Consider the following 16743-nt stretch of genomic DNA (forward strand, 5'->3'; position numbering starts at 1 on the left):
TAGCATATAAACTAGAATCACTGTATTATGTGAAGTTAGAAAACCATGTAAATCTAGAAAAGCGATTTTCACTTCCACAAAACTTTGTATAACAAAGTTGGGGATTACGAGGTACGGATAATATCCCCCCCCGGATGATTGCCCCCCCCCAGACATTAGCCCCTAGGACCATAGCCCTCCCGGAAGATAGCACCCCCCCCCCCCCCCGTCTTAGTGAAAAAACGGACGATATCCCCCCCCCCCCCCCCCCCCCCAATATTAAAATGCATATTATAACATAGCCAAAATGTGCAAAACCAAAGGCACTTTGTTGCCTTATTTTCAACTGTATCAAATATAAAAGTGCTTAATCACAGTGTTAAGATACGCTGCCACTCGGATGTGTCCCCTGCTGGGAGGACCCACAATTGTTCAAGTAAAGGTCACCATGACCTGAGAGTTTGTTATTGGTTCCAGCCATTACCTATAATGGGGTGATCAATTGACCATGATCAATGTGCACACAAAGTTATAGTCTACACCAAGTATTTCACAAGGTATTGATAGGAAACGAAAATGCCAATATATCTATATGAAGATCAACAACACCTCGACTTTTGACATGTCGACCACTGACCAAGACCAAGGTGCATACCAAGTTTGAAGACTGTACACCAATTATCTCAAAAGTGATTGCTCGGAAACAAGTGACGCAGACGACACTCGACAAAAGAAACGTTTGACTGAATGAGCTCTGTGGTTCATGTTTGTTTCCGAAAACATCTCGAAAAAAATGTATCTGAACGAATCCTTGACACCGTACACAGTGTAATTAGCTTCATTTAACCACATGAGCATCTGTTCTAAGACACTTAAAAAGATGTCCAGCGTCTGTTATGACTTCAGAGGGGCGAAAAAAACTGCCTAACCATTTTCTCCATTTGTTTGACTTGACACCTCATTCACACCATATTCACTACCTAGACGTCGTGGTAAGGTTAACAGTTTTACTAAGTTATTAAAGTTATCATGAGAGGGCGTGTACGAGGATGAGAACGAAGGCTGGCCGGATTCGCACACGGATGGTACAAAACATCTTGAGTATATTTATTCAATGATATATTGCTAGAAGCCATAATGCAAACAAAACAACAACAACAAGCTAGAAACATTTTAATTTACTATTGTTTATCGAAAGGAATGTCAAGCACGAAGTGGTCGTAGCACCATAAACGCGGTAGCGTGCACGTTATATCCGCGAGTGGTTAAGTACAGCACGTTTCACGCGGCCCGGAAGAACTTCACCTTCACAATGGAGTTGGGAGTACTTGGAGAGTGCTGGGCAATCTGTAGCTTTTTAAATTCCGCCAGGGGATCTGAAATTAGTAAATGACGAATGTATCCAAAATCATATCAACTAAAGTAGTACCCGGAGAAAACCCATCAAAATTTCGGCACCATGCAGTGAGCAGATTGAAACGGGATAAAAACTTAAAATTCACTAGCAGCCAAATTTTAATCAAGCACATAATATATCGTATGTACAGTATGTAGCCTCACTCTGGTATAGTTGACCTTACACTATTTAGAACAAGGCTCATCATGAATATTTATTAACAGTGAAATAACATAGAACACGACAAGAGTTCTCCGCACACGGTCCTATTTTACGAGCTACAACTTTCCAAATATTAATATTCACTTTGTATAAATGTATAATTAAACAAGAGGGCCATGATAGTCCTAAATCGCTAACCTTAGTGAAAGTTTTAAGCCATTGTTACCACCTGACACCCAAATATCTTAGCTCTGGGACCCTCCGTTTCAGACAAAAAGTTGATTGTGCTTTATTTCTCTATGAACACAAGTGACGGTCGGGAAGGTACCAATTTTAAACCCAGGGCATAATTTGAACAATCTAGGTTTAGGACCATAAGACAAAGTTACACATCAAATACATGTATCTAAGCTTGATATTTGTTTTTAAAACTGTACACATGGTCTGAAGTTCATTGCTTAAGATTCGATAATAAGTAAGTAGGTCAAAAGCTTTCCTGTCAAGTGTCAATATTGATATTTGTTGGCAAAGCTGTACATATGGTCTTAATTCATTGCAATTCCTTCAACATAAGAAAGTAGGTCAAAAGTTCACAGTCAAGGTCATCCAAAGACAACATTGATATATGTTTTCCGATCTATATGAATGGTTCAAATTTCATTGCTGTTGATTCAAAAATTAAAAAGTAGGTCAAAAGGTCAGAGTCAAGGTCATCTGACAACATTAGTAGTTTTTTTTCTTTCGAACAAACTTGGTAGAGGGACATCATATGATGCTACATACCAACTTTCAAAGGTCTTGGGCTTGTCGTTTGAGACAAGAATATTTTTAAAGCTTGTGTAAAATGTAAGTCTATAGGAAACTTGTAAACCATGGGGCTTTGTCAGCTCTGACCCCAGTGGCACAATTTGAACAAACTCGGTAGAAAGCCCTCATTATAATGATGCTACATACCAAATATCAAGGGCCTGGACCTAGCGATTTCAGACGAGAATATTTTCAAAGATTTCCCTTTATATAATTTTTTGAAATAGGTGACCCACATGACGTGGTCAATTTGACCACAGGGGCTTAATTTTAACATTATTGGTAGCTCTAAGCCTTACGGTTTTTGTAAAGAATATTTTTCAAAGTTTTTCTGTCTGGTTACATTGGAAACCAGAGTTCTGCATGGAATTCATAAGAAACTTCCTTGTGCAGTTTCATAAAATTTGTTCAAGCTCCTTTAAGTGGAGGAGATGCATGTACAGCTATTTCCAGCACCACTAGACGGAATGGTCGTTATGTTGATTTTTTTTTCAAATTTCAACTTAAATACTGGATAAAGTTCCACTCACACACATATATGCCAAAATAAAGATATTATTCGAAGATAATTTCAACTTACACCTAACATCTTTAATGAAGCGGGACCCAGGTCTAAGATTTTCGACCGTAAACATGGGCTCTTTGACTTGCCTTGAATGTTCTCGGGCGGCCCCTGTATCAGTGTGTACCCAGTACGCTGGACCATGTGCTCGAAACAGCCGAAAATAAACCTCCCCGGACCGTAGGGAGTACGTCCGATCAGGAAGTTGGCAAAGATCTGATTGTAGCTGGCGAGAGTCAGTGGGTACCGCCCGTACTGCCAATGGAACATTGTATATAAGGCAATTATTACTGAAATAATAATACTGATATAAAATTATCTATTTTGTAAAAAAACTCCGTCATTCAGTATGTACTGAATAAGATTATCACAACCTCTTCACTTATTGATAAATAAAATCGACAATTCACGAATGGGTCTCAGATCGCTAACACAGCAATGCAACGGCTTACTAACGTGGACTGACGCCACTTACGTCTGTCATCTGCTCCATGGCGTAATCGACGAGGTCATCGACGTTCCCTTGCGCGATGCCGACAAACTGGACGTAGAAGTTAGCCAGCTCTTTGTGATCGATCTTGCCATCCTCTGAAATACAGCTGTTTTAGTTGTTTGTTTCATAGTTTAAACTTATTTATTTTACAACGATTGTGAAAGTTATTACAACAGTATATAAATCACTCTCGTTGTCACGATGTTACGCGAGAGTGTGGTCTTGTCTTGTGGGGGAAACCGGAGTACCCGGAGGAACCCCACATGTACGGCTTGGTGACCACGAACCAAGCTCACATGCGACCAGGCCAGAAATCGAACCCGGGTCGCCTTGGTGAGAAGCGAGTGCGCAAACCGGGATAAAAATAACGAGATATCGATATTCAACCGTGCGTGAATTTTTCGTCTTATTAAAGTTAAACATTGGACAAAAGAATTTCAGCCTGGTTCATTTTGCATTTGGTATATTTCTCTTATTTCTTTACTTAAAATTGTCAATACCTCGTCTTTTGTATTAGCATTATTAAATGCTTTTCCGAGTATAGACTTGGACATGAGGCTGTTAGCAATCATGGCCCCTGGTTCTTACCATTCTTGTCAATGATACGGAAGAGTGACTTGGGAAGGAGAATGAGCCAGATGGGAAAGTTGGACATGGTAGTACATCCGGGGATCAGCTGCTCCCACAGCCGGTACCACTTATTCAGGTTGATATGATCTGATAGGAAAAAGACGGAGAATGAAGCTATGTGGTAAAGTTGATAACAATTATTCCATGCAGGTATTATACTTAACATTAAATTCTTGTCCGACAAATACATTTGTATACACTTGATTTGTACAGGTTCTCATAATTTAAAAACAGGAGAGAAACAATGTCGCACACAATGTTATTAATGGCTGACAAATATGACCAAAGAAAATGCCCTCCCGTGAAGACCCGTTAACAAGACTACTCTCTTATTCCATCACAAATATATAATACAGTTAAACCTCGCTGGCTCGAACTCCCAGGGACCGGCCAAAATACGTCAAGCCTCGAAAAAAATCGAGCCAAGCGGAAATGCTTTCATTGAGGTTAAAGATATCGGACCTTTACATCCAGTTCGAGCCAACAAGGAATTCGATCCAATCGAGTTCGAGCCAACGGGGTTTAAATGTACATTGTTGTTTGTTTTCTTACTTACTGGCTCCCTTGTCGGCCTTCTCCATGAGCGTGGCGAAGAAACACTCGTGCACCTCGTAACATTCGCGGGCCTTCTGCGAGTCCGGATCCCAACCAGTGAACGAGTAGACTTTCTGTGGATTGTGAAAACGGAATCTGATATAGTTGAACAACTTTAATTTGAGATGTGTTGTTACACAAACACCTAGGTCCGATATGCTGAATTTATGCCAATTATTCTACACCAATGATTGTTACGCTCGCTTTGGTAGAGTTTCCGCGCAAAACTAGAGCTTGCATACTTTCGCTGAGATGCTAAATACATTTACAATAAAGCTTCAGAAGTATATGTCAAACGGGTAAAGAATTTCCGCATGCCACAAAATGTCCCGACGGACGGGCATGCACCACCACCCACCCGAGGGAACCCTTAAACACTGATAGAACGAAGGAATGGTGCATCTTTATACATAGGCCTGCTATCAGCCAAGAACCAAATAGCATCAAGACTCGCCTGTGAAATGTACATAACTTTCTTTGATACTCCTGAACCATTAAGCTTCAATGGGGTACAAGATACAAGATACGAGAATCTTTGTTTAAAGTCGAGTATGTGTTAACAAGAAACATTAGCCCAAAGAGCTATTTTTCGACATGCTTGTGTCTGTTAGTGTAACGACGCCTGATTATGCCCTTTATAAAATCATAGTTTTTAAAAATAGATTGTTCTGCTTGACTTGATAGAAGCACAATTATAGGCTAAGTATGAAAATAACCATATATATCAAATACTTCTTGATACCAAAAGAAGACAAAAACTTTCCTGCATGAACCCGTTCAGATCGCTCAGTTCCAGCGAGCCATTACCATCAGAATCTGAAAATAACAATTGAACAAATACCCATGCTTAAGTATGAAATCAAAAATAAAATGTAGAGGAAGCTAGACTATAGCAAATAGCGGGTTTAGGAGGGGGCGAACCTCCCCCCTCCCACCCAAAAAAGTCCAAGTTTACTTTTCATGTCAATGTCGGAGAAGAAAAGTAACACAAAACGCTGAAAATGCACCATTTCGGACTAGATTTGTTATTGTTTAAGGGGCAGTACCTCATAACCCCATGTCAACATCTTAAAATATTCAAATTTCGGTCAAAATTTCGGCAAATGTCAAAAGATCAGTGTGCCCCTAAGTAACGCCCACCCTTACGCTAATTCCTAGACCCGCCCCTGATAGATGAGGCATAAGAACACCATGTTAGTTTGACAAAGTAATATGGCAATATTATATTCTGAAGTTTTTATAAAAACCAACAACAAAGACTTCATGGCTTTTTCAATTCAATGCAAGTCTTAAATCTCTAAAACAAATATTTACCAAAGAAGTTGAAGTAATACTGGAGTTTTTCTTTCTGGAACGGGCTCAGCTCCATTGAAGACATTCTTGTGTCGGTACTACAATTCTCTAGGAGAAGATCCGGCTACATTAGAAGTATAGACAATGTTTGATAATCTACAGAATCTTGCAATAAATTTGGAAAAGTGCGCACGATCTACTAGAAATGAAAGTTAAAATAAACTAGCAAACTTGCACCAGCTCTCCTAGATTCCGAAAATTGTGTTCATCAAAGTTTTTTTGAGCACGTCATCACATGCACATAATATAATATACATGCACAGTTAAAACTTACCTACTGTGTTCCAACGTTTTACAGTCTGTACTGGTTATATTATCCAAATGTCAATGGTTGTGTACACATGTTTGGTGCACGAAATTTCCGTGCATCAACGACGGCTTTATCTTGCCCAATCTGTCGGGGTGGAGTTACAGTGTGTTACATTATCAAGTTCTGTATCCACTTGGTCAGTTATGTAGATAGCATTGACAGTTTCATTCTGATTGTTATTATATAACCATTAGGCGTATATTCTTTATAATATGTAGAGCTATTTTTAAACTTATTATCTTGTTCAATTTAAACCTCTCCAAAATCTGGGATTATGATTTGTCATTGGTCCCAGCCAAAACGCTTAATAATCTGATTTACGAAAAATTGCATAAAATGGAGAAATATGTCACAATATCGAAATATAAAAAAAAGACAACAAATGACTATTAACTGGTAAATGTTTGATTTCATATTAATAAATAAATTATATTTTATAAGTATATGGTTCATCGTACTAGTTAGCAATATTCGTAGCTGACAGCGATGTCCTGATTCGTGTTATTAAATAGTAGTACTTACTAGTTCTTACTAATAGAGTCTTATCATAAATTTAGTTTTTGGCATCCTGTGTTTTTCAGGTAATTATTGTTATCATTTTATTTCCCCATAAAAAAAGTGAAAGTTTTTTCTGTTATTCAAATATGTCTATATAATTAGTATTGCTTTCAGATTCCGTTCTCGCAATGTTTTATATTTCGTACTCAGTTTGATTCGTACCTGAAAATGAAAGGAACTTTGTATTTTACATCTAGGGCTTTATTAAGCCAGGACTTTATAAAAGGGAACGAGCTGATAAATAGTGATAAGTTGCTAAAAGAGAACATGAGATATTGTATCCGCCAGTGGAGAATTTGAACATTATGAATTTGACAGAAAATGTTGGGTTTCAACTGTCAAAAAATGTACTACTTGGATGTATTTACTGCGATTAAGATTTGTTATTGCTCTGAGGTATTTATTATCATATAACATGTGTAAACTGAATCAAAAGAAGCATTTCACAGTCAAAAGCATTTCATTATATAAAGGCAAAACAGTGCCAATGCGAATTAGGCAGAATGTTGCTACCAAAACAGGGTGTTGCACTCTTTAGCTGAAAAATAGTAATAGGTTAAGCATAAAAATTGATGCATTTATGTATGTATTAATTTGCCGAAAAACATTTATTGATTTTGAGCAAGATTAAAGATATCAAATGCACTAGATTATTGATTATTTTAATTGACTTATATTATTAAGTATATTTTTTTTACAATTTTCATTTTTTTTGGTGCGGCAGTGAGATGGGTCTAGCAGCTTCCCGCCAGGAAGAGTTTTGGGAGGCATGTGGATTTGGACATGTGGGCCGAGCAAAACAGCTGCTGGCTGAGGGAGACATAGATGTAAACTGGGTCTCATACACCGTATGTAAATGATGATTTCCCTTTATCTTATTTTTTTCAAAGTTATATACAATAATATCTTACATTTTTGCATCTTTTTCCTGGTCCATGATTTAAGTGTTGTCGTAGGTTTGGTGCCTTTCAAATTTGTCAATTACCTGTGTCATTTAAATCTAAATCATTGCTCTCAAGCGGGTCACTTAAACTTTAATATTATATTTTTGTGGTAGGAGTAGATGTTGGATAAATGAGTTGAATAACTATTGTTTTTCAAATAGATCATTGTAATTTGTGTTGGCATAGAGTAAAGTTTTTATCTATTTTGTTTGTTAAAGCTGCACTCTCACAGATTAACAGTTTTGACATTATAATATAAAATTGTCTCAGAATTAGTTTATTTTGGCATCAAAGCCTTGATATCAGTCACGTAAGATAACTCACAATAAAACAGATCTCATTTGTTAGGAATACTGCCAAAAAATTTCAGTTTTCTTAAAGTGTTAAAAGTTACTCTTTTAGGCATAAAACATGATTTTTTAAATGTAAATATGAATATCTGCGATCTGATCTTTTGTCAGCAGTCAAATATCACTTGTTTCCATACATTTATGCAAAAAAAATCTAATTCAAAGACAAAAAATTAAAAAGATGTCAAAACGGTCTATCTGTAAGAGTGCAGCTTTAAATTCTTATAAAATACTTATTCACTATTTTAAATTTGTTTGCAGAACGATTGCTCGCCAATCCATGTAGCATCCCAGGGCAAGCCAGATATTGTGCAGCTCCTACTTGAAAACAAATGTGATGTCAATGTCAAGGATGCTGTAAGTAATCAGTACAGGATTTGTTGACACATTGGCACTCTAAAGATTTGAAGGAAATTTGGTTCTACCTTGCCGAAGTGTTAAAATTGTTGCTGCTTAGGCAGGCATATACAACTGCAGCAAGAAATACATTTTATAACTTCATTTCTAAGAGCTAAATTTAAATCATAAAACAACCACAAATGAAGTGTTTTAAATTGAAATTTGATTTTAAGTGGAAAATTACAGCCTATTTCAGGATGAATAATTTGATCTAATATAACATTTCAAACTTGGCATTGCAGACCATACACAGTGGCAGTCTGACTGAGGATGCTAATTGGACGTAAAGTTTTGCTTTGATCCATTTAGCATCCTCAGTCCAACTGCCCAGTACATTAACTTGCATATGGCCCTTAAATTAGTGCCTTGTTCTATTTGTTAAATATAAATTTTCAGAGAGGTAATCTAGCCATCCACCATGCTGCCATGAAGGGCCATGCAGATATTGTCAAGACTCTAATTGACGCTGGCTCAGAGATTGATGCACAAGAAAAGGTTTGTTTTTGTTCATGTTCACTTTAGGTATAACACAAAAATAAGCTCATAATCATAGCTACATGTTCAAAGTTCTCATTACTACTGTTAAGTTTTAAAAATGCTCGTAAATTACTTATAAACTCTTTCTTTTATTTCAAACATCTTTCCTAACTCAAGATAGATAAATTTATATAGCTGTACATGACAGTCACATTATATAAAGTATTAAATATTGTTAACTACATCATACTTAAAGATGCACTATTATTTCAAAATAAGATTTACCACAATTAATACAATTGTTTTAATATACCAAAAAGGATGAATAAATATCTAAAACAGTGGTTCTTATGATGGATACAGAGTTTAATTTGAAAGAAAGATGCAGAAAACACAGTATTTCTACCTTATAAGATGAAAGTAGATCACAGTAGATCTTTAAGCACTCACCAATCATTTAATATTTTTGTGTTTTCAGCTATTAAATATACTGTTACAATCTTGTTATCATAGTAATATTTTCCATAAATGCATTATTTAGTAAGCAGTTAAAGGTTTATCACTCAAAATCTATGTTTGTTATACATGTGTATGTATTGATTTTGAATAAGATTGTCACTTTAACAATGTATGATATTGTTTTCAGAATGGTTGGACTGCCCTGCACAATGCAGCATATTGGTGTCACCCAGATGTTGTTAATGTCCTGATCAAAAATGGCTGTGATGTACACAAACAAAACAAGGTATAAAATGAAACATGGTTCTGTTTCATTGACTTAACAACTTTGCTATACAAATGTTTCTGGTTCTTTAATGTGCACCAGTGTATAGTACCTTCTTACAGGATCCCCTGGAAGACAAATTTAAATTTGCGTTCCAATTGGATTAGAGCCAAATCATATAAACAACTATATACAACGCTACAAGATAAGCTATTCTTTTATCCAAACATACTGGTATGTTGTCGGTTTCATTTGTCTAAGAACTAATACTCAATTGCTGAAGATACTGCTAATTTTTAATCGGAATGAATTATTTTTTTAAAATGTAGGCCAAGCGAGCAAATGACCAATAAGCTGTGTGCTTTATGGAGTTTGCTCGGGTGCCCTACTGCGTTCTTACGACATTAATGCAAGAAAAAATGTGATAAATCCTAATTATCTATAATCCTTTTATTGGACAATTGAATTGTTGAAAGACAACAAGTGTCGTGTTTATTGAAAAAAAAATCAATTGGTGACTGTTGTGAATAGACATATTCACATCAACCATGTTAAAAATGATTATTTGACTGTATGACAGAGCCATTGTTGCTTCAGGATGAGCGTACAGCCCTGCATGAGTGTGCGAGGTCACAACAGAAGAATGCCGTCCAACTGGGAGAGATAGCAGGCTCTCTGATCAAGGCCGGGTGTAATGTGAACAGCAAGAGCAGTGACTGGGGGGAGGTAAGTGATCAGAGTTAGATTGCTCTCTTGCTTTCTTGTTTGTCTCCCTTTCATCATGTTTCCTCATATGACAATTTGCACCGTTCAACGCGTTGCTGGAACAGATTGACAGTTTGGACATTTATTTTTTTGTCTCAAAACCAGCTGATTTTGGCATCAATGTCTTCAATTCAGAATTTTAAGATGACTCATTAAAGAAAAGATCTCAATTGGTTGGAACACTGCCAAAAAATAATTTTTCTTATTAAGTGTTAGTAACTCTTTTAGCCATTAAACACAAATCGTCGAAGGTAACTATGAAAATCGGCGATCTGATGTTTTGTCAGCAGTCTTTTACTAGTATCACTGGTGTCCAGACATTAATGCAAAAAATGGCTAATTCCAAGACCAAAATTTTTTTTTTTTTGTTATAACAGACAATCTGTTAGAGTGCATCTGTTAGAGTGCAGCTTTAAGGTAGGTTATGTGTGTAAAAAGTGTTGGCTGGACATGCTACTTCCTGAACTGACCTTTAATACCTGTACGGTTGTACCTGTCCAGATTCAATGCGAGTCCTTCATATGCACTGTTAAATCAGTGAGCTCATAATCAATAAAACAATAAATGTACACTCAAATTCCTCTCAGAAATATGAAAAAGGATGTCAATCTAGAAAAAATCGTAGTTTGGTGAACCTTTTAAACAATAATTATCATTATTGTATATATGTAATAATAATTATGAATATTAAACAGAAAAAATATTTCATTTGGTTCAAAAGTAAACTGCAAAGTTAAGTTTATTTTATGATATAATAAAGACATACATACTAACATTTAAACATTGTTGAAGAACTCCTTCTTTTAATCACATTGCTTATTGCCTCTTCAGACAATAATTGTATTTGTGTAGGATGTTAAATGTCTATAAAATAAATTTTAATTGTCCCCCTTTTAAAACATTTCCCTTGGGTACAGTTTTTGTGGTATAAAGACAAGTCAACAAAACTCTCACACCATGTATTTGAAAAATATAAAATGAAAATTGATCGTAATGGAGATTTCATTTATTATTGAAAATAGAAATTTTGTATGGTGCTTGAATTCTGAATGTCTAACTCTGATGTTTGCAGGCCGACCTGACGGGGCTGATGTATGCTGCGTTCCATAATCATCCTGAGGTTGCCATGGCCCTCATTGATGCTGGCTGTGAACTCAACGCTGTTGGCGGTGTGAGTGGAAAGTCTTTTGATAGTGTGTTGTATGACACATTGAAGTGATTTTTGTAGTAAAACTTTTATTTCTTCCCTAAAATGACCTCACTGTTACGTTATTAAAAATAAATAAATTGTTACCCTGACCATTAAATCAGGTCTATGTTGCATATGGCTTCGGTTTTACATTTAATAATCCTGATACAAATATATTAAGCAAGTAATTTCACTTAATGTTAAAGCAGTGAAGAAAGTTACATTAACTTAAACCATGTTGCGCGAGTGTGGTCATGTGTTATGGGGTAATCTGGAAAACCCAAAGAAAACCCACTTGTTGCCTTGGTGGGCTAACTGGACAACTGAATTAATGATATAATGATAATTATTTATTCAGACGTTCTGGACAGCACTCCACTGGGCGGCTGACAGAGACAATGATGAGCTTGTGTACATTCTCCTGGATGCAGGGATAAATCCAACTATCAGGGATATGGTGAGGCTGGTTCTCATTTACTTATATTCTTTTGACAATCGCAGTATGGTGTGAAAACTATGAAAAACTCGAGTTTGAAACGAGGGTTGATGAATAGGTGTGAAATACCAAATCGGGACTGTTATTTTTACTTCAAAGTAGTGATTTGGGATTATTGATAAAATAAATAATTATCACCAGAAGGAATAAAAAAGACTGAAAAATAAATTCGAAAGAGAGATAATTTCAGATAAATGGTGTTCAGAATAACGATGTTTAAATGTAGTTGTTAACTTGACTTGATTCATTATTTGAACACCGATTTAAAGTCATTCATACATGTAAAGCAAAATAAGACATGAAGTTCCTCCCATATTTTATTTATGACAATGTGTCTGGTAATCTATATTTTCTGTTCTGATAATGTTACCGTATTATACTGTGTATAGGACGCTAGCATACAGACGCAGGAAAAACAAACAAACCCTTAATACCAAAGATAAAACGCAATGGAAATTTGCCAAAATCGGTGCTGAAAAATCGGCAACAAGCATAATTTTTTTGAGGATTTATTTTTGTAATCTGCAAAAGGAGTCACAGTCTAAACCATCAGTCCTTCTGGTTGTAAGTTAGACTCGTATTATTTTCTGTTTCAGAGAGGTGAGACAGCTCTGGAGAGGGCCAGGTCTGACCAGATGAAAGATATACTCAAGACAGCCATCGACATTCACAAAGAGATGAATGTGGTCAACACCACCCCTATACTACAGACACTCAAAGCTGTCTCCAAGCCAGCGTCAACTTACAAACCTGCCTGTGATGCCAACTTTAAGGTATTGATCACAAAAAACTCATATTTTGTGTCCTTCATTGGATAATTATGTAATAAAATGATTTTGATTAAATGATTCTGTATGGTTCATTTCAACATAAACTGGTTTGATAGTCAGTACTGGTATTTCAAATTCTATACAGTTCCTCTTTTGTTTCGATTCCTTCAAATAGTGCATATTGAAATGGTCAAATATGGAGACTTGAATATCGAAGATTTACATATTTTTTTCCCATAATTCTTTTACCTGGATATTTCAATTTAAAGTTGCAATCTAACAGATGGACTATTTTCCTGAACTTTTTATTTCTTGTCTAAGAATTAGCCAATTTTTGCATTAATGTCGGAGAACGAGTAAGACTGCTGACAAAGGTATTACTGTACTCATTTCTTACATTTCAGTCCAAATCTTTCTTGCCTGCTGACTGGAAACCAGTGAGCAATGCAAATGTGAAAAATCTGATCAATGAAAAGAAGTCGAAGCTAGCAGCCATGACTTCCCAGAAATATCGGACTGAACTAGCCCGGAGAACGGGAACCAATGTCATAGAAGATCAGAAAATAACTGACAAAAGTGGGGATAGTATCGGAAAAAGTGGAGACTCAGGTACTAATGTTATAGAGGACAAGCAACAAGCTGACGGAACCGGAGATAAGAAAGGGGTTGATGACATTGTAAAGAAAATTGAGGGCACAGATGTAAATGATGATTTGGAGAAAGATCTAAAAATGAAAAGGTCTAAAGACGAGAAAGGGGTTGATGACATTGTATTGGAAAGGGCTGGTGAAAATGATGGTGAATCTGATACACAAAGTAATGAAGCAAGTGAAGATATCGCAACTAGATCTGATGGTAAAGAAAGGACAAATGATGCTCAGCAAGATAATGTTGAGGTTTATGTTACTACTAAGACACTTTATAGTGAAACAGGAACAGTAGAAAATGATGAGACAAAGTTTACAGAACAAAAAATAGACACTGGTCTTGCCTCCAATAATATTTGTTCAAGTGATGAAACAAAACCTGAAGTGGAAACAGACGTTACAACGCTTGAGGTCAACGTAACTGATCTTGTAGAATCTGATAATGTTTGTAATGCGAAAGATGTGCTTTGTGGTTCAAACTCTTGATGATGCATTGTGCCTTATAACCGATACTATTTTGCAGTATGAAAAAAAATGGTGACATTTCTAAAATAATTTTCCGAGTTATTCTTCGAGTTATTTTTCGCAATTGAGCTCGAAGGACTTTTTGCTTTTATGTGATATTTTATCTTATTAAGTGAGTTAAGTGAAGTTATAAAATACACATGTTATTTTCTACATGTATGCTGATGTTTTGACATTTTGAAACAAAAGGTTTTCATGTTTAAATGTTAATTAACACTGAAAGGAAACCATATAATGTTTGCTGTCAATCTGGATATAAAGCAAAAGTCATCAAGGCAATTAAATGAGAAATTAACAGCATGCTACGTTAATGTTTGAATATTACAATGGCTTTAATATTTAGATATCCAGATAAGGCCTCAAAAAATACATTTGGTTTGGGTTACCAGACCCTACCTACGAAACAGGCACGGACCCTACCGCTTTTATAGTCAGTTGGTAGTCAAGTCAGTTTTTTTTAAAGTGTATGTTTGAATATGGAGTTTTAAACCTTTATACAGAAGAATTTAACACCAATTATGACAATAAAGTTCTTATATAAAGCCTAATGCCTACCTACCCTACATGTTTTTAAAAAGGATGTAACCATAACCAAACCTATTTTTTTGGCTGAACCACAATGCTGCTTGAAAGTCCAACATGATAAAATCCTTTTAAGGTCGCCATTTACTTAAGATAAGACTTCATTTTTTTACATCAATGTAATCCTTGTTTCAGGATATTAAATATACTAAACCATTGTGCAATATTATATTTAAACTCATACAGAAAGTGTTCTTTCATGACATAGCTTGAAATTTATATACATGTGAATATTGGATTGAAGAGGAACTCGACTCTAAAAAAACAATACTGGAATATTTCTTTACATTTCTAATCTAAATTTGTGTTAATGTATGGTGCTTTTATAACTCATGACCAGAATGAGTCATTTTGGGAAATATGATTCTTTGGAAAGCTTCTGTGACCAAGTAGAAACACACATGTTGTTATTGCCCTATACAAATGATTTATAAACTGGCTGCTTATTATGGCTTTTATTTTGCAATCATGTAGGCCTAGAGTAGAGTTGTAGAGATTTCAAACATTTTTAGTTCACATTTATTATGTTCTAAATTATAATAATTTATTTTTAAAGGGATACAAAGATTATTTGCATTCTATTAAATCTGTGCAGTTAATTTATTTTCCATACATACATACGTGTACTTTTTATCAATCTCCTGCAAACAGCTTGCAGATATTCATATTAAAAGAAATGTGTTGATCCTAGCGTAACTATGCTTTACAGCAAGACGAAGCATCTTCTGTAATATTTTATTTGTATTATTAATTTTTATAGCTACCAAAAAAAGCTCTTATTTAATTTTGATGATATTTCATCATTGTTACAAGCATTATGTTTGCCTTTCAAATGAAATATGTTTTTGGAATGACTGAACCTATGAAATGTGAACAAACAGATTCTGTTACATTTTTTGAATTTTTTACGTGTTTGCTACTCTTTCTTATTTTGCTACATTGTTGATGTGTGCCTTTTGAACTTTCATCACATGCCTGGAAACTGTAATTTATAAAATCACTATTTGGAATAAAACTATGATATGGTGTGAAGTTGTGAATTACTTTGAAATAAAATACTGAGTAAATGGAATGGGGCTGATAGTGATTACCAGTGCTCCTACACTTCCTTCTTTTTCCTACTTGAAAGGTCTCTTATTTTTTCCTACCTAGACAGGCGACACATAGGGGTTACTTTTGTTGGCGGCGGTGGTGGCGGTTGCGTCCCGTTTTCACTTGTCCGCGGCATATCTCGTGAACTATTAGTGGTATAGACTTGAAATTCCATATGTAGATAGATCTCATTCAGGGCAAGTGCAGTGCACAAGATTTGTTACTCTTGCTTCCATATTTTTAGAATGATTGCCCTTTATTAATTTTCAAGCTTAAAGTTTTGTCCGGGGCATATCTTAAAGAATACAAGCGGTATCAACTTGAAACTTCATAGCTAGATAGATCTCATTGAGGGCAAGTGCAATGCACAAGAACCGTAACCATTGCTTCCATATTTTTTAGAGTTATTGCCCTTTGTTGGCGTCCACGTCCTGTTTTCACTTGTCCAGGGCATATCTCGTAAACTATTAGTGGTATCAACTTGAAATTTCATATGTAGTTAGATCTCAAAGAGGGAAACTGCAGGGCACAAGAACTGTTACTCATGCTTCCACATTTTCAGAGTCATTGCCCTTTGTAAATTTTCATGCTTAAAGTTTTGTCCGGGGCATATCTTGTAGAATATAAGAGTTATCAACTTGAAACTTCATAGCTAGATAGATCTCATGAAGGGCAAGGTCAGTGAACAATAACAGTAACTCTTGCATTTAAATGTTTAAAGTTATTACCCTTTGTTAATTTTCAAGCTTAAATTTTGTCAGGGGCATAAAAATCGTAAACTATAAGAGGTATCAACCTGAAACTTAATAGGAAGATAGATCTCATTGAGGGCAAGGGCGGTGCACAAGAACCGTAATTCTTGCTTCCATATTTTTTTGGAGTTATTGCCCTTTTAAATTTTTGTTGTTAATTTTTGTCCTGCTTAAGGTTGTTACCTTC

General features: G+C 35.6%; 2 protein-coding genes across 2 annotated transcripts; one reads left to right on the plus strand and one right to left on the minus strand.

Moving 5' to 3' along the window:
- Window positions 1-1260: 1260 nt before the first annotated feature.
- On the minus strand, window positions 1261-6001 carry LOC128216952 (sarcoplasmic calcium-binding proteins II, V, VI, and VII-like). The gene is made up of 7 exons (XM_052923708.1): window positions 5938-6001; window positions 5383-5448; window positions 4586-4693; window positions 3988-4116; window positions 3382-3494; window positions 2996-3161; window positions 1261-1355 (listed from the first exon to the last, which is right to left on the minus strand). The coding sequence occupies exons 1-7, from the start codon at window positions 5999-6001 to the stop codon at window positions 1261-1263; spliced, it is 741 nt and encodes a 246-aa protein (XP_052779668.1).
- An 802-nt stretch (window positions 6002-6803) lies between these two features.
- LOC128216757 (ankycorbin-like) lies at window positions 6804-15734 on the plus strand. The gene is made up of 10 exons (XM_052923414.1): window positions 6804-6867; window positions 7569-7692; window positions 8400-8495; window positions 8934-9032; window positions 9661-9759; window positions 10336-10464; window positions 11576-11674; window positions 12051-12149; window positions 12785-12961; window positions 13363-15734. The coding sequence occupies exons 2-10, from the start codon at window positions 7573-7575 to the stop codon at window positions 14089-14091; spliced, it is 1647 nt and encodes a 548-aa protein (XP_052779374.1). The 5' UTR covers window positions 6804-6867; window positions 7569-7572; the 3' UTR covers window positions 14092-15734.
- Window positions 15735-16743: the final 1009 nt, after the last annotated feature.

This window comes from Mya arenaria, chromosome 14 (assembly GCF_026914265.1).
Source record: "Mya arenaria isolate MELC-2E11 chromosome 14, ASM2691426v1".
Classification (NCBI taxonomy): Eukaryota; Metazoa; Mollusca; class Bivalvia; order Myida; family Myidae; genus Mya; species Mya arenaria.